At 47.1% G+C, this 27,251-nt stretch overlaps 1 protein-coding gene across 1 annotated transcript in view; it reads left to right on the top strand.

Annotated features, from left to right (window-relative positions):
- LOC130347378 (carbonic anhydrase 4-like) overlaps nt 1-27,251 on the top strand; it is a gene marked incomplete at its 5' end in the record, with an annotated part of 83,676 nt that overhangs the window by 48,197 nt on the left and 8,228 nt on the right. Inside the window, 3 exon segments of the mRNA XM_056554657.1 lie at nt 15,105-15,131; nt 15,215-15,379; nt 23,216-23,358. Coding sequence (XP_056410632.1) covers nt 15,105-15,131; nt 15,215-15,379; nt 23,216-23,358 — 335 coding nt within the window.

The following is a 27,251-nucleotide window of genomic DNA, read 5'->3' as shown; positions in this document are numbered from 1 at the left end:
ACTGTGGAAGGAGCTCTAGAGTGTGATATCATTCTTAAGACCACCACTGATAGCCCTCTAGAGTCTAGAAGGAACTCCTCAATCTTCAGGCTGTCAGAATGAGTTGGATCCAGGCAGAGCGGAGTGCCCCGGAACACCAGGTTCTGCATTGGGGGAAGTCTCCAATAGTGCCCTCGGCTCATCTACATGAGCCGGGTAAACCAAGACCTCTACTGAGGCATGGTGCTGCCGGATTTCCAGCAGGAAAAGTTGTAGGCCAGCCTGAACTTGCATGTACAGAGCGTCTAGTGCCAGAGGATTGTCATCCCAAACAGGGAAGAATGTTTCCACTTTGGCATTGAATCTTGTCGCCATAAGATCTAAGTCTGGGCGACCTCACCGGAGAGTGATCTGATGAAAGACCTTCTGACTCAGGGACAATTCCCTTTGGACTGAGACCTCAGATCCCGTGATCCACAGCTGCATTCAGGACCCCTGAATGAGGACTGCCAAGGGGAGAAAAGATTCTGCTCTTCCCAAGACAGAATTAGACCTAGAGAGTAGGAAATGAGACTTGGTGCCTCCCTGTCTGTTCATGTAGGAAACCGCAGAGTTGACTGAGCAAACCCTTACAGCCGTCTTCTGATAAGGGGGGAAAAATGAAAGAGCCATCCGGATGACTCCTGAGGTAGGATGACATCACAGCTCTTGAGAACCCCAAGATCCTCTTGTGGATGGGCACCCCAGCCTAGAAGGGATGTATCTGTCGTCAATAAGATCCAAATGGGTTGGATCAAAGACACACCATCTTAGACCTGCTTCCACCACTTCAGGAAGTGGAGACTTTGTGATGACAGGGAGCACTTATCTCTAGCCCTCTGGGAGTGCGATTCCATCGACTTAGAACTTCTATAAAAGAGGGCGAATATGCCACAAGGCCCACGGACTATGTCCACAGCCGCAGACATTAGGCCAAACATCATCAGATGGAGGCCTGACGAGGTACCTGAGAAACTCTGCTGCTCTGGAACGCATCTTCCTTCCAGGAGAATGAGAAAGAGTCATATTGGCCGATCTACTATGAAGCCCAGAAACCTCCTGGTGTGGAGGGTGATCTCTGATTTCTGCCACTTTATTATCCAGCCAAATTGCTGGAGAAAGACTGAGCTAGCAGAAGAGAAGATGAAGAATTTCCTCTGAGGGCATCACGAAGAGCCAATCGTCCAAGAACAGGACGATATCCAAACCTCTTATAGAGGAATACTACAGCTATGACCATCTTGGTTAAGATGTAGAGCTGAGGTGATGCTGAAAGACAAAGTGGCCAACTGAAGAGCTTCATCTGCCCAGGCTCCATGCCACTCAGAATATTTCCTGTGAGCCTGGCACACAGGGATGAGATGGTGGGCATCCTACCAATCTGGTGTGACCATCAGGGCTCCTGGTCTCAGGACGCTGATGACGAATTTGATGGTTTCATCCAAAACAGTCATTAGTTATGAATCGGTAGACTTTGGGACAAGAAAAAACTGGCGAATAAATTCCTAGAGGACCCTCCCCTTTCCTCCTGTATACCAGGATAGACTCCTACAAACCTGCATGCTTCTCACAGAAGTAACTTCGTGGAAATAAACTTTTCCTGGGGAAAAGAAATAAAAAGTCTATGCTGTACTCCATCCTATAACATTCAGGACCCAGGGATCTGGAACAAACTCTGTCCAGGTAGCCAGAAAAAAATGACATGGCCTCCAATGGGAGGTCCGAATAATAGGAGGAAATAGACTTGGAAGTGTTAGCGGAATGAGAGGGAAGTCATAAGCTGGACTACTTGTCCCACAGAAAAAAACGTTCTTGATCGCTTTTTGAGGTCCATGGCAACTTAGAGGCTTAGATTGGCCAAGAAAGGATTAGATCCTAGATCTTGGTTACCCCAACCTAAAGGTTTTGAGGGGGGCATTAGCTTTTATCAGCACGGCCCTACATATATATTAAGTTCTGCCCAATAGCCGACCTGGCTTGTAAGGGGGGCACATACGTTATACTTGGAGGCATCCAAGGTTTAAGCCACAATGGCCTTCTCCTGGCAGGATAGAGGCCTAGATTTAAGGCCAATCTTACATTGCTTGCAGAGCAGCATCACAAGAAATCCACTACAAGATGGAATAAAATTGTGCTCGGTTATCATCCTGAGAGGCCGGAACCAATATCTGAATGAATCAGAAGCTGAGGGATCAGCGGCAGAGTAGGATCTTCTTCAGGTGCACTCTACACCTTAATCCATAGGGTTCTGCAAGTTTGTCCTGTGCACAGCAGGGACCAAGGTCCTTTTATGCAAATTATGCAAACGCTAAGACAACCTTAGACGCAGAACTTCATTCCAAGTGAGTCCTCAAAATCGTGAACATGGAGTAAAACCACTTTGGTTAGCGGCGCCTTCTCAGGAGGCCTTATTTAGCTTCAGATGAGGAGAGACTCGTCCACTTTGGTTAGCGGCGCCTTCTCAGGAGGCCTTATTTAGCTTCATATGAGGAGAGACTCGTGCACTTTGGTTAGCGACACCTTCTCAGGAGGCCTTATTTAGCTTCATATGAGGAGAGACACGTCCACTTTAGTTAGCGGCACCTTCTCAGGAGGCCTTATTTAGCTTCATATGAGGAGAGACTCGTCCACTTTGGTTAGCGACACCTTCTCAGGAGGCCTTATTTAGCTTCATATGAGGAGAGACACGTCCACTTTAGTTAGCGGCACCTTCTCAGGAGGCCTTATTTAGCTTCATATGAGGAGAGACTCGTCCACTTTGGTTAGCGACGCCTTCTCAGGAGGCCTTATTTAGCTTCATATGAGGAGAGACTCGTCCACTTTGGTTAGCGACACCTTCTCAGGAGGCCTTATTTAGCTTCATATGAGGAGAGACTCGTCCACTTTGGTTAGCGGCACCTTCTCAGGAGGCCTTATTTAGCTTCATATGAGGAGAGACTCGTCCACTTTGGTTAGCGGCGCCTTCTCAGGAGGCCTTATTTAGCTTCATATGAGGAGAGACACGTCCACTTTGGTTAGCGGCACCTTCTCAGGAGGCCTTATTTAGCTTCATATGAGGAGAGACTCGTCCACTTTGGTTAGCGACACCTTCTCAGGAGGCCTTATTTAGCTTCATATGAGGAGACACTCGTCCACTTTGGTTAGCGGCGCCTTCTCAGGATGCCTTATTTAGCTTCATATGAGGAGAGACTCGTCCACTTTGGTTAGCGGCGCCTTCTCAGGATGCCTTATTTAGCTTCATATGAGGAGAGACTCGTCCACTTTGGTTAGCGGCACCTTCTCAGGAGGCCTTATTTAGCTTCATATGAGGAGAGACTCGTCCACTTTGGTTAGCAGCACCTTCTCAGGATGCCTTATTTAGCTTCATATGAGGAGAGACTCGTCCACTTTGGTTAGCGACGCCTTCTCAGGAGGCCTTACTTAGCTTCATATGAGAAGAGACTCGTCCACTTTGGTTAGCGATACCTTCTCAGGAGGCCTTATTTAGCTTCATATGAGGAGAGACACGTCCACTTTGGTTAGCGGCACCTTCTCAGGAGGCCTTATTTAGCTTCATATGAGGACAGACTCGTGCACTTTGGTTAGCGACACCTTCTCAGGATGCCTTATTTAGCTTCATATGAGGAGAGACACGTCCACTTTGGTTAGCGGCACCTTCTCAGGAGGCCTTATTTAGCTTCATATGAGGACAGACTCGTGCACTTTGGTTAGCGACACCTTCTCCGGAGGCCTTATTTAGCTTCATATGAGGAGAGACTCGTGCACTTTGGTTAGCGGCGCCTTCTCAGGAGGCCTTATTTAGCTTCATATGAGGACAGACTCGTCCACTTTGGTTAGCGACACCTTCTCAGGAGGCCTTATTTAGCTTCATATGAGGAGAGACTCGTCCACTTTGGTTAGCGGCACCTTCTCAGGAGGCCTTATTTACCTTCATATGAGGAGAGACTCGACCACTTTGGTTAGCGACACCTTCTCAGGAGGCCTTATTTAGCTTCATATGAGGAGAGACTCGTCCACTTTGGTTAGCGGCGCCTTCTCAGGAGGCCTTATTTAGCTTCATATGAGGAGAGACTCGTCCACTTTGGTTAGCGGCACCTTCTCAGGAGGCCTTATTTAGCTTCATATGAGGAGAGACTCATCCACTTTGGTTAGCGACACCTTCTCAGGAGGCCTTATTTAGCTTCATATGAGGAGAGACTCGTCCACTTTGGTTAGCGGCACCTTCTCAGGAGGCCTTATTTAGCTTCATATGAGGAGAGACTCGTGCACTTTGGTTAGCGACACCTTCTCAGGAGGCCTTATTTAGCTTCATATGAGGAGAGACTCGTCCACTTTGGTTAGCGACACCTTCTCAGGAGGCCTTATTTAGCTTCATATGAGGAGAGACTCGTCCACTTTGGTTAGCGGCACCTTCTCAGGAGGCCTTATTTACCTTCATATGAGGAGAGACTCGACCACTTTGGTTAGCGACACCTTCTCAGGAGGCCTTATTTAGCTTCATATGAGGAGAGACTCGTCCACTTTGGTTAGCGGCGCCTTCTCAGGAGGCCTTATTTAGCTTCATATGAGGAGAGACTCGTCCACTTTGGTTAGCGGCACCTTCTCAGGAGGCCTTATTTAGCTTCATATGAGGAGAGACTCATCCACTTTGGTTAGCGACACCTTCTCAGGAGGCCTTATTTAGCTTCATATGAGGAGAGACTCGTCCACTTTGGTTAGCGGCACCTTCTCAGGAGGCCTTATTTAGCTTCATATGAGGAGAGACTCGTCCACTTTGGTTAGCGACACCTTCTCAGGAGGCCTTATTTAGCTTCATATGAGGAGAGACACGTCCACTTTGGTTAGCGGCACCTTCTCAGGAGGCCTTATTTAGCTTCATATGAGGAGAGACTCATCCACTTTGGTTAGCGACACCTTCTCAGGAGGCCTTATTTAGCTTCATATGAGGAGAGACTCGTCCACTTTGGTTAGCGGCACCTTCTCAGGAGGCCTTATTTAGCTTCATATGAGGAGAGACTCGTGCACTTTGGTTAGCGACACCTTCTCAGGAGGCCTTATTTAGCTTCATATGAGGAGACACTCGTCGACTTTGGTTAGTGGCACCTTCTCAGGAGGCCTTATTTAGCTTCATATGAGGAGAGACTCGTCCACTTTGGTTAGCGGCACCTTCTCAGGAGGCCTTATTTAGCTTCATATGAGGAAAGACTCGTCCACTTTGGTTTGGATACCACCGGTACAGCAACTTGCGGGAGGACTCCAAATGCGACACACAGTGAGATGCCTTAGATGGAATTAGATATATCCTGACCCATGATTCTCTAGAAACTGTGCGTCCCAAGTCTTTCTCCCACTTCTCTTGAAAATTCATTGTTATTTGTGGTTCTGCTTTTTGTAGGGCTTTATACATTTTAGATATACCTCCTCTCCTTACTGGCTTACTCAGATCTAGGGTCTCATCGATTTCCCCCCTTCCCCACTTTAGTGATGCTATACAGTGACGCATCTGCAAATATTTAAAAAAGTCCCTAGCTGGTATATCAAACCTAACAGAGATGTCTTCAAAGGACCAAAGGATATTGCCCTCACTAATATCCCCAAGGGTTTTTATTCCCTTACTTATCCACTGGGAGAGGTCTGTGGCGGGCAAGAAGCTCTGGATCACTTCTAACGGTGTTTTATCATATTTGATAGGGTTGATTATTTTATGTGACAAGGCATATAGCCAGACTCCTGCACTTGCCTTCAGTGTTGGACTCTTTATACACTTGGTTTCTTTGGATAGTGCCAACCCAGAGGAATAGAGGAAATTCTTTTCTTTTTGGATTTCTTTTCCATTACAAACGCAGTTTTCTCTGCTGATACCTCTGTCCATTTTAGGAAATGTCCAGAGCAGCATATTTATGCTATGGGGAATTTCTCCTGCCTTGGACAGTTCCTGACATAGACAGAGGTGTCAGCAAAGAGCACAGTGGTCGTGACAGAAGAGAAATCCAAAAAGAAAATAATTTCTTCTGTAGTATACAGCCGCTAATAAGTACTGGAAGGATTATTTAATAGAAGTAATTTACAAATATGTTTAACTTTCTAGCATCAGTTGATTTAAGAAAAGAAAAAAAAAGTTTTTCACAGGAATTCCTGTCTTTCACCGCTCACTACATGATGGCAGATATATAACTCATCTCTGACTGTGCCATCATATAGTGAGCGGTGAAAGGCAGGTAAGAAATAGCAACTGGTCAATTTATAAGCCGCACTGCTTGGGTGAGGCCTCTTAGATTTATTACAGAATTAGCACAGCAGCACAGAGTATTTCTGGAGGGAACTGTAGTGAGGAAGACTGTCTGAAATACTCTGTGCTGCTGGGAAGCCTACTCCATCTTCTATCTGCCTTTTACCGCCCCCTACATGATGGCACAGACAAGCGGGGACAAGCAGGGACAAGCAGGTCTCTGTACACCGAGGACAAGCGGGGCTCTGTACACCGAGGACAAGCGGAGCTCTGTACACCGAGGACAAGTGGGGCTCTGTACACCGAGGACAAGCGGGGCTCTGTACACAAGCAGGGCCCTGTACACTGAGGACAAGCAGGGTTCTGTACCTGACGACAAGCGGGGCTCTGTACACTGACGACAAGCGGGGCTCTGTACACTGAGGACAAGCAGGGCCTGTACGAGAGAGAGAGAGAGCAAGGCGGCGGGCGCACTGATCGGTGGCACAGTGAACTCCAACGTGGCGCTGCTGCGCTTAGACGTGAGGTCACATCACCCCCACGGTGACGTGAATTCACATCTAAGCACAGCAGTGTCACGCTGGGGTTCAAAGCGCCTCTCCCATGCAGCCACTGCGGTTCTCTTACAGTGTCTCTTGATGTGTGGGAGATGCAAGCCAGCAGCACCATTCTCTGGGCCCGGGTGTGTCGCGGGCAAATTAAAAAAAATTTAAATTTTATTTAATGTGACAGGCGGAAGACAGCGGGCCCTTTTCCCGGCCGGGCCTTCGGACGGCCGGGAAAAGGGCCCACATTAGGTAGAAGCAGGTTCCCCACATTAGTTAGGTAGTAGCAGGTCCCCCCCCCCCCCCCCGATTCTCTCACACAGACACCCACACATGCACACACACATAGACACACTTACCTGTCCTGCGCTGCACTTCTCCTCTCCGGCGGTGGCTGACGAGTGATGTCACTGATGTCCTCCTGTGTGGGTATGCAGAGCGACGTCACATGCGCGACATTCCTTATCAGAGTCGGGCCGGCCGGCCAGCCAGAGACCGAGAAGAGGAGGGGGGGTAAGTGAAGCCTTCCAGCATTTAGCGCTGCTTGCCCAAAACAGGGCTAAATGCCTGAAGAAGTTACCTGCCCGGCACCCGGAACTGCATGTCCTGGGCGTCGGGCAATACAAATTACACATACCTGGTGCGGACCACAAACTTTCGTACCGGGAGTTTGAGACCCCTGAATTACACTTAGGCGGCCGCTAGGCCTTAGGCTAATTAGAGAGCCGCCTCTGTTCCCGGTATCAGCTAGCGGTCGTGTCTGGACCATTAACCCATTTGCTGACATCGATTGGTTAACACGCTCATCCACTTCATCACAAGTGACATCTGACACCCCCAGGTGGGTTCCTCAGTCACAACCCTCAGTTGGCATGGCCCGGGAGCAGTCCCTGTCCTCCCATTGCCTTTGTCCTATGCTGTTCCCTCTCCTAGAGAAGTATCTTATGCTGTGGGTTCAGCTCCACTATTTACTGAGGACGATCTAATAGAGGACAGTCAGCAGCTACTGGACAGCCAAGAAGTGAAGGAGACATGCGTCGCTTCCCCACTAGGCGGCCAAGTAGTGATGCGGAGAGTGACGTGGGAGGCGGTGTTGCCAGGGTTCAGGGTCCTGAAGCAGACACTGTTGGGGAACCTGAGGAGGACATCAGTGACATGCAGACACAACTTGATGATGATGAAGCCGATCGCAATTGGGAGCCAATGCAGAAGGGGCTTCATCATCATCAGGAGAAGAGGGTTGCAAGTTGCCCTTGAGGCAGCAGCTGACCCAGCAAGGCGGTAGTATGGTTGACAGTCAGCATGGTGGAAGTGGAAATTCTGAAACCAAACGTGCCCGTGGAGACCCCCTGCTTAACGGCAGCCTACCTTCCCAGGAGGTAGTGGAACAGGGGTTCCTGGAGATGGCGGCAGTAGCAGTCAATTAGTGCGGACTGTTGGTGGGAAAATCAGGTACTCGGCGGTGTGGAAGTTTTTCATCAAGCATCCGGAAGAGGTTCACATAGCCACATGCAAGATATGTTGGCAGAAGGTGAAGCGTGGCCAGGGTCCCAAAGTGGCCTGGGAGAACTGTGGCTCCGATGTAGTGGTCCAGCCTGCTGCATCACCCAGTGGCCAGTCGCTCCCTCCTTCATTCAGCCAAGGCTCCACCACCTCAGCTGAAGGGAGCTGTGTGTCATACCCTCCTTCTGTCGCTCCAGATGCTTCTGCTCCTCCTACTTCGAGTCAGTCATTCTGCCAACAATCCATCTGCGAAGCCATTTCCAAGAGACAACAGTATGCGCCCACTCATTCAATGGCGCAGAAGCTGAATGTGCTCCTGTCCAAGTTGCTGGTGCTGCAGTCCCTCCCTTTTCAAGTGTTGGACTAGGCACCTATCAGAGAACTGATGGCTTGTGCCGAGCCGAGGTGGAGAGTCCCAAGCTGCCATTTCTTTGCGAAGAAGGCAGTACCAGCCCTGCACAATTTTGTGGAAGAGAAGGTGGTCCAGTCCTTGAGCCTGTCGGTGTGTACCAAAGTGCACAGCAGCGCCGATATCTGGCACTCTAACTACAGGCAGGGACAATACATGTCCTTTATGGCCCACTGGATAAATGTGGTTCCTGCACAGCCACAACAACAACTTGGACAGGTCACTCTGCGTCCTCTGCCACGCTCTCAGCCCATTGGTTCTGTGAAAGTGGGCGAATCCACCTCCTCATCCTCCACTGTGTCCTCAGTCACAACTGCCCGGACAAGTCTCAGTGGCCCTTCAGCGTATCATGTGTGCAGGGCATGGCGGTCTCACGCTGTTCTTCACATGGTTTGCCTTGGCGAAAAGAGTCACACAGGGGAGGAACTGCTAATGATCATTCGTAAAAAAACGAAACATGGCTTACTCCACGAAAACTGGAAATGGGAACCATGGTGACCGACAATGGGAAGAACATCTTGTCTGCGCTGTGACTGGGAAGGCTGAGCCATGTGCCCGGCATGGCACACGTGTTCAATCTGGTTGTCAAGCGGTTCCTGAAGTGTTCACCCCATCTGCAAGACATCCTAAGAATGGGAAGGAAACTTTTCAAGCACTTCAGCCACTCGTACACCGCCAAGCACACCCTCCTTGAGCTGCAGTGTCAGAATGGTATCCCCCAACATAGTCTGATTTGTGATGTTGCCACAAGTTGGAATTCCACTCTCCATATGTTGGACCGACTGTACGGACCAAGAAAAGCCATCACCAATTTCTTGATGATCCAAGCGGATAAGAGTACTCCCCTATGCAACTTCTATGTGAACCAGTGGCAGCTCATACGTGACACCTGCCGTTTGCTCAGGCTCTTTGAGGAAGCCACATTATACGTAAATTGCCAAGATTACGGGATGAACGATGTCATTCCACTGCTTAATTTCTGACAACAAGTGTTGGAAACGAGGACTGGTCAGGGCAATGGAGACGTGGCGCCTACATCTCATTGCCACAAGAGCCCTGTGGGGGCTGAACTGGAGGAGGAGGATGAGGGCCAGAGTGGAGCACAGTTTAGGTTTGATGAGATAGGCGGTGTTTCTAGTCATCTGACAGGAGAGGAGGAGCAGGAGCAGCCAGAGGAGCTGGAGGGTTATGAGGAAGGCGAGACACGCACTGTGGCAGTATGCAGTGGAGATGGAGGCAGGTAGTCCCTCCAAGTCACTTGCACAAATGGCATGATGCATGCTCAGTTGCGTAGTGAAATTAATTGTCACCATTCGGCAGCGGGATGACTTCTGGGTCTCCACCTTATTGGACCCTCACTAGCGCCACAAAATAGGGGCCTTTTATACACCCACTGAGAGGGAGGACATAATGACCTACTACAGAGGCATCCTATGTAGTCAGTTGGCCGATGCCTATTGGCGCCATCATCCATCCTCTCGCAGGTCTGAATCGGGGGGGGCCCTCTGCGCTCACCTTCCACTGCCATGGCTGCTGGGGAGGGGTGGCAGGAGCAGTACCATCAGCAGCAGCCTGAGTCTACAGTCACTGATGAGTAGCTTTCTTCACCCGCATAGTGAAGCAACTTAGCAGCAGGTAGACCTGGAGCAGGACCTGAACCAGCAGGTGGTGGCATACCTTGACATGGCCATGCCAACACACCTTGAAGATCCGCTGGACTTCTGGGCAGCCAAACTTGATTTGTGGCCGCAACTAGAAGAGTTTGCCCTTGAAAAGCTGTCTTGCCCGGCCAGTAGTGTCGCATCAGAGCAGGTGTTTAGTGCGGCGGGGGCCATAGTCACCCCAAGGAGAACTCGTCTGCCCATGAAAAATGTGAAGAGTCTGACCTTTGTGAAGATGAATCAGGGATGGATCAGCCAGGATTTCCATCCACCAATGCCAGATGCAGCAGAGTAGATTGACCATGGTGCCACACCAACACTTCACAAATATGGATAGTGCCAAACAGATTTAAGGTGCTGCTCCCCAGTTACAAACATTCCTCCGCATCAGACCTTTTTTTAACCCACCTTCGTCACCAGGTACTGGTATTACCACCCACCACACTACTCTGTCTCCAGGTCACTTTCAAGACTCCTGATGCTGCTGCCACCTCCAGGCTGTCTCATTCAGCCACTATATTGTCTCTTCTCATGCCTCAGCCACCTCCAGGATGTGTCATTCAGCCACTATATGGTCTCCTCATGCTTCAGCCACCTCCAGGCTGTGCCATTCATCCAATATATGGTTTGCTGATGCTTCAGCCAGCTCCAGTCTGTGTCATTCAGCAATGGTGTTGCTCGCGAATATTCGCAATTCGAATATTATTCGCGAATATCGCATATTCGCGAATTCGCGAATTTCGCGAATATAGCGCTATATATTCGTAATTACAAATATTCGTTTTTTTGTTTTTTTTTTTGTTTTTTTTTCTTCACAGTACACATCACAGTGATCATCCCTCTCTGCTTCCAGCTTGTGTGGTGTAAAGAAGGCTGTAATACTACTGTGTGAGACTGGCGTGCGAAAATTTGCATATGCGAAAATTTGCATATGCTAATTTTCGCATATACGAATTTTCGCGCGTGTTAATTTTGTATATGCCAATATTCACTTATGTTAATTTTCGCATATGCGAAAATAAAACGAGAATATAACGAATATGCGAATATTCGCGAATATATGACGAATATTCGTCCATATATTCGCGAATATTCGCGAATTCGAATATAGCCTATGCCGCTCAACACTATTCAGCAACTACATGGTTTAGTGATGCTGCTGAGCCTACAACATTACCTATATATGTTTATGGTAGCACTAGGTACCATACATCTTCAATGGAAAGTTTAAAATTCATATTTTATTCTTAGAGATTGTGAGGCCCTATTGTCTCCTCATCTGCCGCCAACTCCACGCTGTGTCATTCAGTCTCTTCATGCTTCAGCCTCATCCAAGCTGTGTCATTCAGTTACTATATGGTCTCTTCATGCTGCCAACACCTTCATGCTGCGTCATTCAGCCACTATATGGTCTCCTCATGCTGCCAACACCTCCACACTGTGTCATTCAGCCACTATATGGTCTCCTCATGCTGCCAACACCTCCACGCTGTGTCATTCAGCCACTATATGATCTCCTCATGCTAACAACACCTCCACGCTGTGTCATTCAGCCACTATATGATCTCCTCATGCTGCCAACACCTCCACGCTGTGTCATTCAGCCACTATATGGTCTCCTCATGCTGCCAACACCTCCACGCTGTGTCATTCAGCCACTATATGGTGTCCTCATGCTGCCAACACCTCCACACTGTGTCATTCAGTCACTATATGGTCTCCTCATGCTGCCAACACCTCCACGCTGTCATTCAGTCACTATATGGTCTCCTCATGCTGCCAACACCTCCACGCTGTGCCATTCAGCCACTATATGGTCTCCTCATGCTGCCATCACCTCCACGCTGTGTCATTCAGTCACTATATGGTCTCCTCATGCTGCCAACACCTCCAGGCTGTCATTCAGTCACTATATGGTCTCCTCATGCTGCCATCACCTCCACGCTGTGTCATTCAGTCACTATATGGTCTCCTCATGCTGCCATCACCTCCACGCTGTGTCATTCAGTCACTATATGGTCTCCTCATGCTGCCATCACCTCCACGCTGTGTCATTTAGTCACTATATGGTCTCCTCATGCTGCCAACACCTCCACGCTGTCATTTAGTCACTATATGGTCTCCTCATGCTGCCAACACCTCCACGCTGTGCCATTCAGCCACTATATGGTCTCCTCATGCTGCCAACACCTCCACGCTGTGCCATTCAGCCACTATATGGTCTCCTCATGCTGCCAACACCTCCACGCTGTGCCATTCAGCCACTATATGGTCTCCTCATGCTGCCATCACCTCCACGCTGTGTCATTCATTCACTATATGGTCTCCTCATGCTGCCAACACCTCCTCGCTGTGTCATTCAGCCACTATATGGTCTCCTCATGCTGCCAACACCTCCACGCTGTCATTTAGTCACTATATGGTGTCCTCATGCTGCCAACACCTCCACGCTGTGTCATTCAGTTACTATATGGTCTCCTCATGCTGCCAACACCTCCACGCTGTGCCATTCAGCCACTATATGGTCTCCTCATGCTGCCATCACCTCCACGCTGTGTCATTCATTCACTATATGGTCTCCTCATGCTGCCAACACCTCCTCGCTGTGCCATTCAGCCACTATATGGTCTCCTCATGCTGCCAACACCTCCACGCTGTGTCATTCAGCCACTATATGGTCTCCTCATGCTGCCAACACCTCCAGGCTGTGTCATTCAGCCACTATATGGTCTCCTCATGCTGCCAACACCTCCACGCTGTGTCATTCAGTCACTATATGGTCTCCTCATGCTGCCAACACCTCCACGCTGTGCCATTCAGCCACTATATGGTCTCCTCATGCTGCCAACACCTCCACGCTGTGTCATTCAGTCACTATATGGTCTCCTCATGCTGCCAACACCGCCACGCTGTGTCAGTCACTATATGGTCTCCTCATGCTGCCAACACCTCCACGCTGTGTCATTCAGTCACTATATGGTCTCCTGACACTGATGCCACCTCCAGGCTCTGTCATTGTGCTGCTGTGCGGCAGTGATTCTAAGAGCGATGCCGGTAATCTGCATGTTATTCTGAATAGCAGTATTATTTCACTACCCCAGCACACTCCATATGCGTGTTAGAACACAGCTCTGTGTAGTCCATAAATAGCCATTTTTTATATTCACCGCAAATAATTTCTAAAAATTCGGCCGAATCGATTTTTTCAAAAGTTCACTCATCTCTAATAATCACCTCTATAATCACTTCTATAACCACTTCTATAACCACCTCTATAATCACTTCTATAATTCCCTCTATAACCACCTCTATAATCATCTCTATAACCACCTCTATAATCCCCTCTATAATCCCCTCTATAATCACCTCTATAATCCCCTCTATAATCCCCTCTATAATCCCCTCTATAATCCCCTCTATAATCCCCTCTATAATCCCCTCTATAATCACCTCTATAATCCCCTCTATAATCACCTCTATAATCCCCTCTATAATCACCTCTATAATCACCTCTATAATCACCTCTATAATCCCCTCTATAATCACCTCTATAATCCCCTCTATAATCCCCTCTATAATCCCCTCTATAATCCCCTCTATAATCCCCTCTATAATCCCCTCTATAATCACTTCTATAACCACTTCTATAACCACCTCTATAATCACTTCTATAATTCCCTCTATAACCACCTCTATAATCATCTCTATAATCACCTCTATAATCCCCTCTATAATCACCTCTATAACCATCTCTATAATCCCCTCTATAATCCCCTCTATAATCCCCTCTATAATCCCCTCTATAATCCCCTCTATAATCCCCTCTATAATCACCTCTATAATCACCTCTATAATCACCTCTATAATCACCTCTATAATCCCCTCTATAATCCCCTCTATAATCACCTCTATAATCCCCTCTATAATCCCCTCTATAATCCCCTCTATAATCCCCTCTATAATCACCTCTATAATCCCCTCTATAATCCCCTCTATAATCCCCTCTATAATCCCCTCTATAATCCCCTCTATAATCCCCTCTATAATCACCTCTATAATCCCCTCTATAATCCCCTCTATAATCCCCTCTATAATCCCCTCTATAATCCCCTCTATAATCACCTCTATAATCCCCTCTATAATCACCTCTATAATCCCCTCTATAATCACCTCTATAATCCCCTCTATAATCCCCTCTATAATCCCCTCTATAATCCCCTCTATAACCACTTCTCTCTCTCTCTCTCTATATATATATATATATATATATAAAATCACCTCTATAACCACCTCTATTATATACAGTGTATATATATATATATATATATATATATCTTCAATACTTTTCTTTATGTAACATTTTTCCTGTAATTCTCATGAGACTACAGCTCTCCCCCTCCCCCATAGGCATCGCAGCTGGTACGACTATACCGGGCCAATAGTATATACAGTATATATATAGCCAAGGTGGTGGGTGCCAGCAACTCGTTGTCCCAGGTAATGGGTCAAAGGATACACAGCAAAGAAAACTCGCAGCTCTCCAGAGTCCAATGCAAAACGTGTAGGATTTATTAGTCTGGCGGCAGAGCGGCGTTTCGGTGCCCACTTGCAGCCTTTATCAAGCTTTCAGCCGAAACGTTTTCTGCGAGTTTTCTTTGCAGTATATATATATATATATATGGCCTTACTTTTCTTCATGTAAGATTCCTCTTTTCATTCTGGTATCTTCTCTCCCGCAGAGTGGTGTTACACGGAGCCGTCCTGTGGTGAGTGTCCTCGCACTTCTAATATACAGACGTATGGGTCACGTGATTTCTGCGGCTCTTTACGCCATCTTATTCCTCCACAGATCCTTCTACTTGGGCATCATTGGGTTCCTGTAATGGATCCCGTCAGTCCCCGATCGATATCCCCGAGGACTCTGCTAAGTTCAATGAGAGTCTGGGCCCAATTGTGTTCAAGAACTACAGTAACCAGCAAACCCTCCAGAGCATCAGCAACACTGGACACACAGGTAGGTGGCAGCTATATACTATTTATACTATAGAGGTATATACTAAAGGGGGTACACTATATATACTATAGAAGAAAATGGTGGAAGACGACAAAATGTTCTGAAAACAAGTGGTGGTTTATTCTCCCATGCAATGCAGGTAATGCGACGTTTCCACATGCACAGATGTCTTTCTCAAGCATAGTGTGCAGGTCACAACGTCGCATTACCTGCATTGCATGGGAGAATAAACCACCACTTGTTTTCAGAACATTTTGTCGTCTTCCACCATTTTTCTTCTCTACAATTGGGCTTTGAGGACTGAGCACCCGCCTGCCTGACCCCCTATAGTATATATCCACCATAGTATATATAGTATATACCCCTATAGTATATATAGTATATACCCCTATAGTATTTATAGTATATATAGTATGTACTCCCTATTGTATTTATAGTATATACCCTTATAGTATATATATATATATTATGGGGGTAAACAATATATATACTATAGAGGTATATACTATACATACTATAGGGGGTATATACTATATATATATTTTAGAGGGTATATACTATATAAACTATAGAGGTGTATAATATATATATTATAGTGGGTATATACTACCATAGGGGAATATACTATATATATTATAGGGGGTATATATTATATAAACTATAAGGGGTGTATATGCATATATATATATATATATATATACACACACACACTATAGGGGTATATACTATATAACTATAGTGGGGAATATACTATATATACTAAGGGGGGTATATAATATATATATATATATATATATATATATATATATATATATATATATTATAGAGGATATAGAGTTTTCTATATAATACTGACACACAGCTGATCTCTCCTGTAGGTGCACACAGCTCTTATCTTGATCCTGCTGACCTCTCCTGTAGGGGCACACCGCTCTGATCCTGATCCCTCTGATCTCTCCTGTAGGGGCACACCGCTCTGATCCTGATCCCTCTGATCTCTCCTGTAGGGGCACACCGCTCTGATCCTGATCCCTCTGATCTCTCCTGTAGGGGCACACCGCTCTGATCCTGATCCCTCTGATCTCTCCTGTAGGGGCACACAGCTCTGATTCCGCTCATCTCTCCTGTAGGTGTACACAGCTCTGATCCTGATTCTGCTGATCTCCTGTAGGTTGACACAGCTCTTATACTGATCCGTCTGATCTTTCCTGTAGGTGCACACAGCTCTGATCCTGATCCCGCTTATCTGCTGTAGGTGCACACAGCTCTTATCTTGATCCTGCTGATCTCTCCTGTAGGGGCACACAGTTATGATCGTGATCCCGCTGATCTATCCTGTAGGGGCAAACAGCTCTGATCCTGATCCCGCTGATCTCGTCTGTAGGTGTACACAGTTCTGATCCTGATGATTTCTCCTGTAGGTGCACACAGTTCTGATACTGATCCTGCTGATCTCCTGTAGTGGGACACAGATCTGTTCTTGATCCCGCTGATCTCTCCTGTAGGTGCACACAGCTCTGATCCCGCTGATCTCTCCTGTAGGTGCACACAGCTCTGATCCTGATCCCGCTGATCTCTTCTGTAGATGTATCCTGTAGATACTCATCCCGCTGATCTCCTGTAGGTGCACACAGCTCTGATCCTGATCCCGCTGATCTCTTCTGTAGCTGCTGCACACAGCTCTGATACTGATCCCACTGATCTCTCCTGTAGATGCACACAGTTCTCATCCTGATCCTGCTGATCTCTCCTGTAGATGCACACAGCTCTTATCCTGATCCTGCTGATCTCTCCTGTAGATGCACACAGCTCTTATCCTGATCCTGCTGATCTTTCCTGTAGGTGCACACAGCTCTGATACTGATCCCGCTGATCTCTCGTTTAGGGGCACACAGCTCTAAACCTGATCCCGCTGATCTCTCCTGTAGGTGCACACAGCTCTGATCCTGATCCCGCTGATCTCTCCTGTAGGTGCACACAGCTCTGATACTGATCCCGCTGATCTCTCTTGAAGGGGCATACAGCTCTGATCCTGCTGATCTCTCCTGTAGGTGCACACAGCTCTGATCCTGAACCCGCTGATCTCCTGTGGGTGCACACTGCTTTGACACTGATCCCGCTGACCTCCTGTAGGGGCACACAGATCTGATACTGATCCTGCTGATCTCTTGTAGGTGAACACAGCTCTGATCCTAATCCTGCTGATCTCTCATGTAAGTGCACACAGCTCTGATCCCACTAATCTCTCTTGTAGGTGCACACAGTTCTGATCCTGATCCCGCTGATCTCTCCTTTAGGGGCACACAGCTTTGATCCTGATCCCACTGATCTCTCCTGGAGGTGCACACAGTTCTGATCCTCATCCCTCTGATCTCTCCTGTAGGGGAACACAGATCTGATCCTATGAATTCGGGTAGAACACAGACATGGTCGCACATCTACAATCCTGTATAATGATCTGATCGCTTCTCAAAAATGTATAATAACAACCTGTTAGTTTTTGATATTATGCTGAGAAGCGATCAGATCATTATACAAGATTGTAGATGTGCGACCATGTCTGTGTTCTACCCGAATTCATACAGATCTGATCCTGCTGATCACTCCTGTAGGTGCATACAGATCTGATACTGATCCTGCTGATCACTCCTGTAGGTGCACACAGTTCTTATTCTGATCCTGCTGATCTCCTGTAGGGGCACACAGCTCTGATTCCACTGATCTCTCCTGTAGGTGCGCACAGATCTGATTCTGATTCCGCTGATCTCTTCTGTAGGGGCACACAGATCTGATCCTGACCCCCTCATCTCTCCTGTAGGGGCACACAGCTCTGATCCTGATCCCGCTGATCTCTCCTGTAGGGGCACACAACTCTGGTACTGATCCCGCTGATCTCTCCTGTAGAGGCCCACAGCTCTGATTCTGATCCTGCTGATCTCTCCTGTAGGTGCACACAGCTCTGATCCTGATCCCACTGATCTCTCCTGTGGTGGCACACAACTCTGGTACTGATCCCGCTGATCTCTCCTGTAGAGGCACACAGCTCTTATACTGATCCCGCTGATCTCTCCTGTAGGGGCACACAGCTCTGATTCCGCTGATCTCTCCTGTAGGGGCACACAGCTCTGATCCTGAACCCGCTGATCTCCTGTGGGTGCACACTGCTTTGACACTGATCCCGCTGACCTCCTGTAGGGGCACACAGATCTGATACTGATCCTGCTGATCTCTTGTAGGTGAACACAGCTCTGATCCTAATCCTGCTGATCTCTCATGTAAGTGCACACAGCTCTGATCCCACTAATCTCTCTTGTAGGTGCACACAGTTCTGATCCTGATCCCGCTGATCTCTCCTTTAGGGGCACACAGCTTTGATCCTGATCCCACTGATCTCTCCTGGAGGTGCACACAGTTCTGATCCTCATCCCTCTGATCTCTCCTGTAGGGGAACACAGATCTGATCCTATGAATTCGGGTAGAAAACAGACATGGTCGCACATCTACAATCCTGTATAATGATCTGATCGCTTCTCAAAAATGTATAATAACAACCTGTTAGTTTTTGATATTATGCTGAGAAGCGATCAGATCATTATACAGGATTGTAGATGTGCAAACATGTCTGTTTTCTACTCGAATTCATACAGATCTGATCCTGCTGATCACTCCTGTAGGTGCATACAGATCTGATACTGATCCTGCTGATCACTCCTGTAGGTGCACACAGTTCTTATTCTGATCCTGCTGATCTCCTGTAGGGGCACACAGCTCTGATTCCACTGATCTCTCCTGTAGGTGCACACAGATCTGATTCTGATTCCGCTGATCTCTTCTGTAGGGGCACACAGATCTGATCCTGACCCCTCATCTCTCCTGTAGGGGCACACAGCTATGATCCTGATCCCGCTGATCAATCCTGTAGGTGCACACAGCTCTGATCCTGCTGATCTCTCCTGTAGGTGCACACAGCTCTGATCCTGCTGATCTCTCCTGTAGGTGCACACAGCTCTGATCCTGCTGATCTCTCCTGTAGGTGCACACAGATCTGATACTGATCCTGCTGATCTCTCCTGTAGGGGCACACAGCTCTGATCCTGATATCGCAGATCTGTCGTATAGGTGCACACAGCTCTGATACTGATCCTGCTGATCTCTCCTGTAGGGGCACACAGATCTGATCCTGCTGATCTCTCCTGTAGGTGCACACAGATCTGATCCTGCTGATCTCTCCTGTAGGTGCACACAGATCTGATCCTGCTGATCTCTCCTGTAGGTGCACACAGCTCTGATATTGATCCTCCTTATCTCTTCTGTAGGGAGATACAGCTCTGATCCTGCTGATCTCTCCTGTAGGTGCACACAGCTCTGATCCTGATCCAGCTGATCTGTCCTGTAGGGGCTCACTGCTCTGAACCTGATTCCGCTGATCTCTCCTGTAGGGGCACACAGCTTTGACACTGATCTCCCCTGTAGGGGCACACAGTTCTGATCCTGATCCCACTGATCTCCCCTGTAGGGAAACACAGCTCTGATCCTGATGATCTCTCCTTTAGGTGCACACAGCTCTGATCCTGATCCCGCTGATCTCTCCTGTAGGTGCACACAGCACTGATCCTGATCCCGCAGATCTCTCCTGTAGGGGCACACAGCTCTGATCCTGATCCCGCTGATCTCTCCTGTAGGGGCACACAACTCTGGTACTGATCCCGCTGATCTCTCCTGTAGAGGCCCACAGCTCTGATTCTGATCCTGCTGATCTCTCCTGTAGGTGCACACAGCTCTGATCCTGATCCCACTGATCTCTCCTGTGGTGGCACACAACTCTGGTACTGATCCCGCTGATCTCTCCTGTAGAGGCACACAGCTCTTATACTGATCCCGCTGATCTCTCCTGTAGGGGCACACAGCTCTGATTCCGCTGATCTCTCCTGTAGGGGCACACAGCTCTGATCCTGAACCCGCTGATCTCCTGTGGGTGCACACTGCTTTGACACTGATCCCGCTGACCTCCTGTAGGGGCACACAGATCTGATACTGATCCTGCTGATCTCTTGTAGGTGAACACAGCTCTGATCCTAATCCTGCTGATCTCTCATGTAAGTGCACACAGCTCTGATCCCACTAATCTCTCTTGTAGGTGCACACAGTTCTGATCCTGATCCCGCTGATCTCTCCTTTAGGGGCACACAGCTTTGATCCTGATCCCACTGATCTCTCCTGGAGGTGCACACAGTTCTGATCCTCATCCCTCTGATCTCTCCTGTAGGGGAACACAGATCTGATCCTATGAATTCGGGTAGAACACAGACATGGTCGCACATCTACAATCCTGTATAATGATCTGATCGCTTCTCAAAAATGTATAATAACAACCTGTTAGTTTTTGATATTATGCTGAGAAGCGATCAGATCATTATACAAGATTGTAGATGTGCAAACATGTCTGTTTTCTACTCGAATTCATACAGATCTGATCCTGCTGATCACTCCTGTAGGTGCATACAGATCTGATACTGATCCTGCTGATCACTCCTGTAGGTGCACACAGTTCTTATTCTGATCCTGCTGATCTCCTGTAGGGGCACACAGCTCTGATTCCACTGATCTCTCCTGTAGGTGCGCACAGATCTGATTCTGATTCCGCTGATCTCTTCTGTAGGGGCACACAGATCTGATCCTGACCCCTCATCTCTCCTGTAGGGGCACACAGCTATGATCCTGATCCCGCTGATCAATCCTGTAGGTGCACACAGCTCTGATCCTGCTGATCTCTCCTGTAGGTGCACACAGCTCTGATCCTGCTGATCTCTCCTGTAGGTGCACACAGCTCTGATCCTGATCCCGCTGATCTCTCCTGTAGGTGCACACAGATCTGATACTGATCCTGCTGATCTCTCCTGTAGGGGCACACAGCTCTGATCCTGATATCGCAGATCTGTCGTGTAGGTGCACACAGCTCTGATACTGATCCTGCTGATCTCTCCTGTAGGTGCACACAGCTCTGATATTGATCCTCCTTATCTCTTCTGTAGGGAGATACAGCTCTGATCCTGCTGATCTCTCCTGTAAGTGCACACAGCTCTGATCCTGCTGATCTCTCCTGTAGGTGCACACAGCTCTGATCCTGATCCAGCTGATCTGTCCTGTAGGGGCTCACTGCTCTGAACCTGATTCCGCTGATCTCTCCTGTAGGGGCACACAGCTTTGACACTGATCTCCCCTGTAGGGGCACACAGTTCTGATCCTGATCCCACTGATCTCCCCTGTAGGGAAACACAGCTCTGATCCTGATGATCTCTCCTTTAGGTGCACACAGCTCTGATCCTGATCCCGCTGATCTCTCCTGTAGGTGCACACAGCACTGATCCTGATCCCGCAGATCTCTCCTGTAGGGGCACTCAACTCTGATCCTGCTGATGTTTCCCTTTGGGGCACACAGCTCTCATCCTGATCCCACTCATATTTCCTGTAGGGGCACACAGCTCTGATCCTGCTGATCTCTCCTGTAGGTGTACACAGCTCTGATACTGATCCCGCTGATCTCTCTTGTAGGGGCACACAGCTCTGATCCTGCTGATCTCCTGTAGGTGCACACAGCTCTGATCCTGCTGATCTCTCATGTAGGTGCACACAGCTCTGTTATTGATCCTGCTGATCTCTCCTGTAGGTGCACACAGCTCTGATATTGATCCTGCCGATCTCTCCTGTAGGTGCACACAGCTCTGATCCTGATCTCGCTGAACTATCCTGTAGGTGCACACAACTCTGATACTGATCCTGCTGATCTGTTCTGTAGGGGCACACAGCTCTGATCCTGATATCGCAGATCTCCTGTAGGGGCACACAGCTCTGATACTGATCCCACTGATCTCTCCTGTTGGTGCACACAGCTCTGAGACTGATCCTGCTGATCTCTCCTGTAGGGGAACACAGCTCTGATCTTGCTGATCTCTCCTGTAGGGGCACACAGCTCTGATCTTGCTGATCTCTCCTGTAGGTGCACACAGCTCTGATACTGCTGATCTCCTGTAGGTGCACACAGCTCTGATACTGATTCTGATGATCTCCCCTGTAGTTGCACACAGCTCTGATCCTCATCCCGCTGATCTCTCTTGTAGATTCACAATGCTCTGATCCCACTCATGTCTCCTGTAGGTGCACACAGTTCTGATACTGATCCCACTGTTCTCTCCTGTAGGTTCACACAGCTCTGATCCTGCTGATCTCTCCTGTAGGTGCACACAGCTCTGATCCTGATCCCTCTCACATTTCCTTTAGGGGCACACTGCTCTGATCCTGATCCCACTGATCTTTCCTGTAGGGGCACACAGCTCTGATCCTGATCCCTCCTGTAGGTGCACACAGCTCTGACCATGATCATGCTCATATTTCCTTAAGGGGCACACAGCTCTGACCTTGATCCAGCTGATCTCTTCTGTAGGGAGACACAGCTTTGATCCTGCTGATCTCCTGTAGGTGCACACAGCTCTTATACTGATCCCGCTGATATCTTCTGTAGGTGTACACTGCTCTGATACTGATCCCGCTCATATTTCCTTTAGGGGCACACAGCTCTGAAACAAATCCTGCTGATCTCTCCTGTAGGGACACACAGCTCTGATCCTGATCCCGCTTATCTCTTCTGTAGGTGCACACAGCTCTGATCCTGCTGATCTTTCCAGTAGGGGCACACAGTTCTGATCCTGCTGATCTCTCCTGTAGGGGCACACAGCTCTAATACTGATCCTGCTGATCTCTCCTGTATACAGTTGATATAAGCTCACTAATAATCACACCTGTACATATAATAGTGACTTTATGTGTTTGTATTTGTAGTGGAAATTGCGGTCAGTACTGGAGTCTCGGTGTCGGGCGGCGGCCTCCCCTCCACATATGAAGCTATTGCTTTTCATTTTCACTGGGGAAACGGAACGTCGGGCTCTGAGCACCGGTTGTCTGGAAAGCAGTTCCCTATGGAGGTAAGCGGGTCAGAAGGCTGTGAGATCTGTGTCCCCGCACAACTTATAAGATGAAAAGGGCAATCGTCTACTGTGTGGGAACTTACACAGTAGATATATCCCGGTCCTTACACTGTACGATATATCCCGGTTCTTACACTGTAAAATATATCGCGGTCCTTACACAGTAGATGTATCCCGGTCCTTACATAGCACGATATATCCCGGTCCTTACACAGTAGATGTATCCTGGTCCTTACACAGCACCATATGTCCTGGTCCTTACACAGCACGATATGTCCCGGTCCTTACGCTGTACGATATGTCCCGGTCCTTACGCTGTACGATATGTCCCGGTCCTTACGCTGTACGATATATCCCGGTCTTTACAGTGGGGATCAAATGTTTGGGCACCCCAGGTATAAATTAGTATTAATGTGCATAAAGAAGCCAAGGAAGGATGGAAAAATCTCCAAAAGGCATCAAATTACAGATTAGACATTCTTATAATATGTCACCAAAAGTTACATTTTATTTCCATCATTTACACTTTCAAAATAACAGAAAACGAAAAAATGGCGTCTGCAAAAGTTTGTGCACCCTGCAGAGTTAATATCTTGTACTGCCCCTTTGGCAAGTATCACAGCTTGTAAACGCTTTTTGTAGCAGCCGAGAGTCTTTCAATTCTTGTTTGAGGTATCTTTGCCCATTCTCCCTTACAAAAGTCTTCCAGTTCTTTGAGATTTCTGGGCTGTCTGTCACGCACTGCTCTTTTAAGTTCTATCCATAGATTTTCAAATGATGTTGAGGTCAGGAGATTGTGAAGGCCATGGCAAAACCTTCAGTTTACGCCTCTTGATGTAATCCCCCGTGGATTTCGAGGTGTGTTTAGGATCATTATCCATTTGTAGAAGCCATCCTCTCTTTAACTTCAGCTTTTTCACAGATGGCATCAAGTTAGCATCCAAAATTTGCTGGAATTTTATTGAATCCATTTTTCCTTCTACTCGTGAGATGTTCCCTGTGCCACTGGCTGCAATACAACCCCAAGGCATGATTTATCCACCCCCATGCTTAACAGTAGGACAGAGGTTCTTTTCATTAAATTCTGTTCCCCTTCTTCTCCAAATGTACCTTTGCTCATTCCGGCCATAAAGTTAAATTTTAACCTAATCGGTCCACAGAACTTGTTTCCAAAATGCATCAGGCTTGTCTATATGTTCATTTGCAAAGTTCATACGCTGATTTTTGTGGTGAGGACATAGAAGAGGTTTTCTTCTGAGGAATCTTCCATGAAGACCATATTTGTACAAGTATCTCTTTATAGTGGAGCAGTGTACCACAACTCCAGTGTCTGCCAGATCTTTCTGGAGGGATTGTGCAGTCAAACGTGGGTTTTGAATTGTTTTTCTCACAATCCCGCGAGCTGTTCTGTCTGATATTTTTCTTGGTCTTCCAGATCTTGTTTTAACTTCCACTGCTCCTGATGACTGCCATTTCTTAATTACATTCCGAACAGAGGATATTGACAGCTGAAAACGTTTTGCTATCTTCTTATAGCCTTCTCCAGCTTTGTGAGCGTCAACTATTTTCAGTTTCAGATTTCTAGACAACTGCTTAGAAGAACCCATGGTGCTGATTGTTGGGGCAAAGTCAGATGAGTCTGGGCATTTAAAACCTTTGAGACTGACATCACCTGGTCTTCCCAGATGATGATTGAGAACAATCCATGACACTGGCAGGTCTCAGCTTTGTAAAGGGGGCAGTACAAGATATTAATTCTGCAGGGTGCCCAAACTTTTGCAGACGCCATTTTTTTGTTTTCTGTTATTTTGAAAGTGTAAATTATGGAAATAAAATGTAACTTTTGGTGACATATTATAAAAATGTCTAATCTGTAATTTGATGCCTTTTGGAGATTTTTCCATCTTTCCTTGGCTTCTTTATGCACATTAATACAATTTTTTACCTGGGGTGCCCAAACTTTTGATCCCCAATATATATATATTTAACAAGTGTGATATATCTGCAGTCATCTCTATATATATACAGGGTGGGCAATTTCTATGGATACACCTTAATAAAATGGGAATGGTTGGTGATATTAACTTCCTGTTTGTGGCACATTAGTATATGTGAGGGGGGGAAACTTTTCAAGATGGGTGGTGACCATGGCGGCCATTTTGAATCCAACTTTTGTTTTTTCAATAGGAAGAGGGTCATGTGACACATCAACCTTATTGGGAATTTCACAAGAAAAACAATGATGTGGTTGGTTTTAACGTAACTTTATTCTTTCACGAGTTCTTTACAAATTTCTGACCACTTATAAAATGTGTTCAATGTGCTGCCCATTGTGTTGGATTGTCAATGCAACCCTCTTCTCCCACTCTTCACACACTGATAGCAACACTGCAGGAGAAATGCTAGCACAGGCTTCGAGTATCCGTAGTTTCAGGTGCTGCACATCTCGTATCTTCACAGCATAGACAATTGCCTTCAGATGACCCCAAAGATTAAAGTCTAAGGAGGTCAGATCGGGAGACCTTGGGGGCCATTCAACTGGCCCACGACGACCAATCCACTTTCCAGGAAACTGTTCATCTAGGAATGCTCGGACCTGACACCCATAATGTGTGATATATCTGCAGATATCTATATCTATATATATATATATATATATATATATATCTATATCTATATATCTATATATCTATATATCTATATATCTATATCTATATATCTATATATCTATATATCTATATATCTATATCTATATCTATATCTATATATATATATATATATGATATATTAGTGGGTATTTATACTTACCGTAATTCTACTTTCCTCAAGTCCCGAAGGCAGCACCAAAGGGATATTCCAGTCTCCAGTCCGCCCACCAGGACCGCCCATCTAGAATTAACATAATTAATTAGAACAGAACCCCCCCCAGTCCTATATAGCATCCCCAGACACTCTCCACACTGTGTAATAAAATATACCGACTGATGCAAATCACACTTTTATTGGGTGGGTATTGTGCTGCCTTCGGGACTCGAGGAAAGTAGAATTACAGTAAGTATAAATTCCCACTTTCCTCTTCGTCCCTACGGCAGCACCAAAGGGATATTACATAGAAACAAAAAGGGGGTGAAATCTCTTTATCTGGTAACTGCAGACAACACCCAGTACTGAAGGCTGGGTTCTTGCTTTGTACATCTATACTGTAATGTCTAGCGAAAGTAGATGAAGAGAACCATGATGCTGCTTTGCAGATATCCAATACCGACACCTGTTCTCTCTCTGCCCAGGAAGTAGTTGTTGACCGTGTAGAATGCGCCTTTAGTGGATAGGGAGGCTCCTTCCCCTCCTTAGCATAAGCCTCCACAATAGTGGTGCATATCCATCGTGCTAATGTGTCTTTCGAAGCTTTCATTCCTTTCCTGTTTCCAGCAGGTATAATAAATAAATGTTCGTATCCAAAAGCCTTCCACTCGCTGAAGATAACAGGCGAGTGTTCTCTTCACATCTAATCTGTGAAATCTTTCTTCCTCCTCTGATGATAGGTTTGGGAAGAAATTAGGCAGAAACGACTCCCTGTTTATATTTTCTAAAGTGGCCATGAATGAGGGCATCGTTTTCAGGCGAAAACCGTCCGCAAGTATCCTAAGATAAGGCTCTTTTGATGACAATGCCTGAATTTCACCTAACCTTTTAGCTGACGTAATTGCAATTAGGAAAAGAAGTTTCATTGACAGCCACTTTAAGCCTATTTCGTCAATGGGCTCGAATGGAGGAGACGTTAATGTATTAAGATCAAGTGTCAAATCCCATGATGCCACCGGAGGATGAATGGATAGATTTTATTTTTTCGGGGCTTTAAAAAACCTACCGATGAGGGGTTGGTTATTAAA

This window comes from Hyla sarda, unplaced genomic scaffold, assembly GCF_029499605.1.
Source record: "Hyla sarda isolate aHylSar1 unplaced genomic scaffold, aHylSar1.hap1 scaffold_836, whole genome shotgun sequence".
Lineage (NCBI taxonomy): Eukaryota > Metazoa > Chordata > Amphibia > Anura > Hylidae > Hyla > Hyla sarda.
Note: the sequence above shows the minus strand (reverse complement) of the source record. Positions and strands in the feature narration are given on the sequence as shown.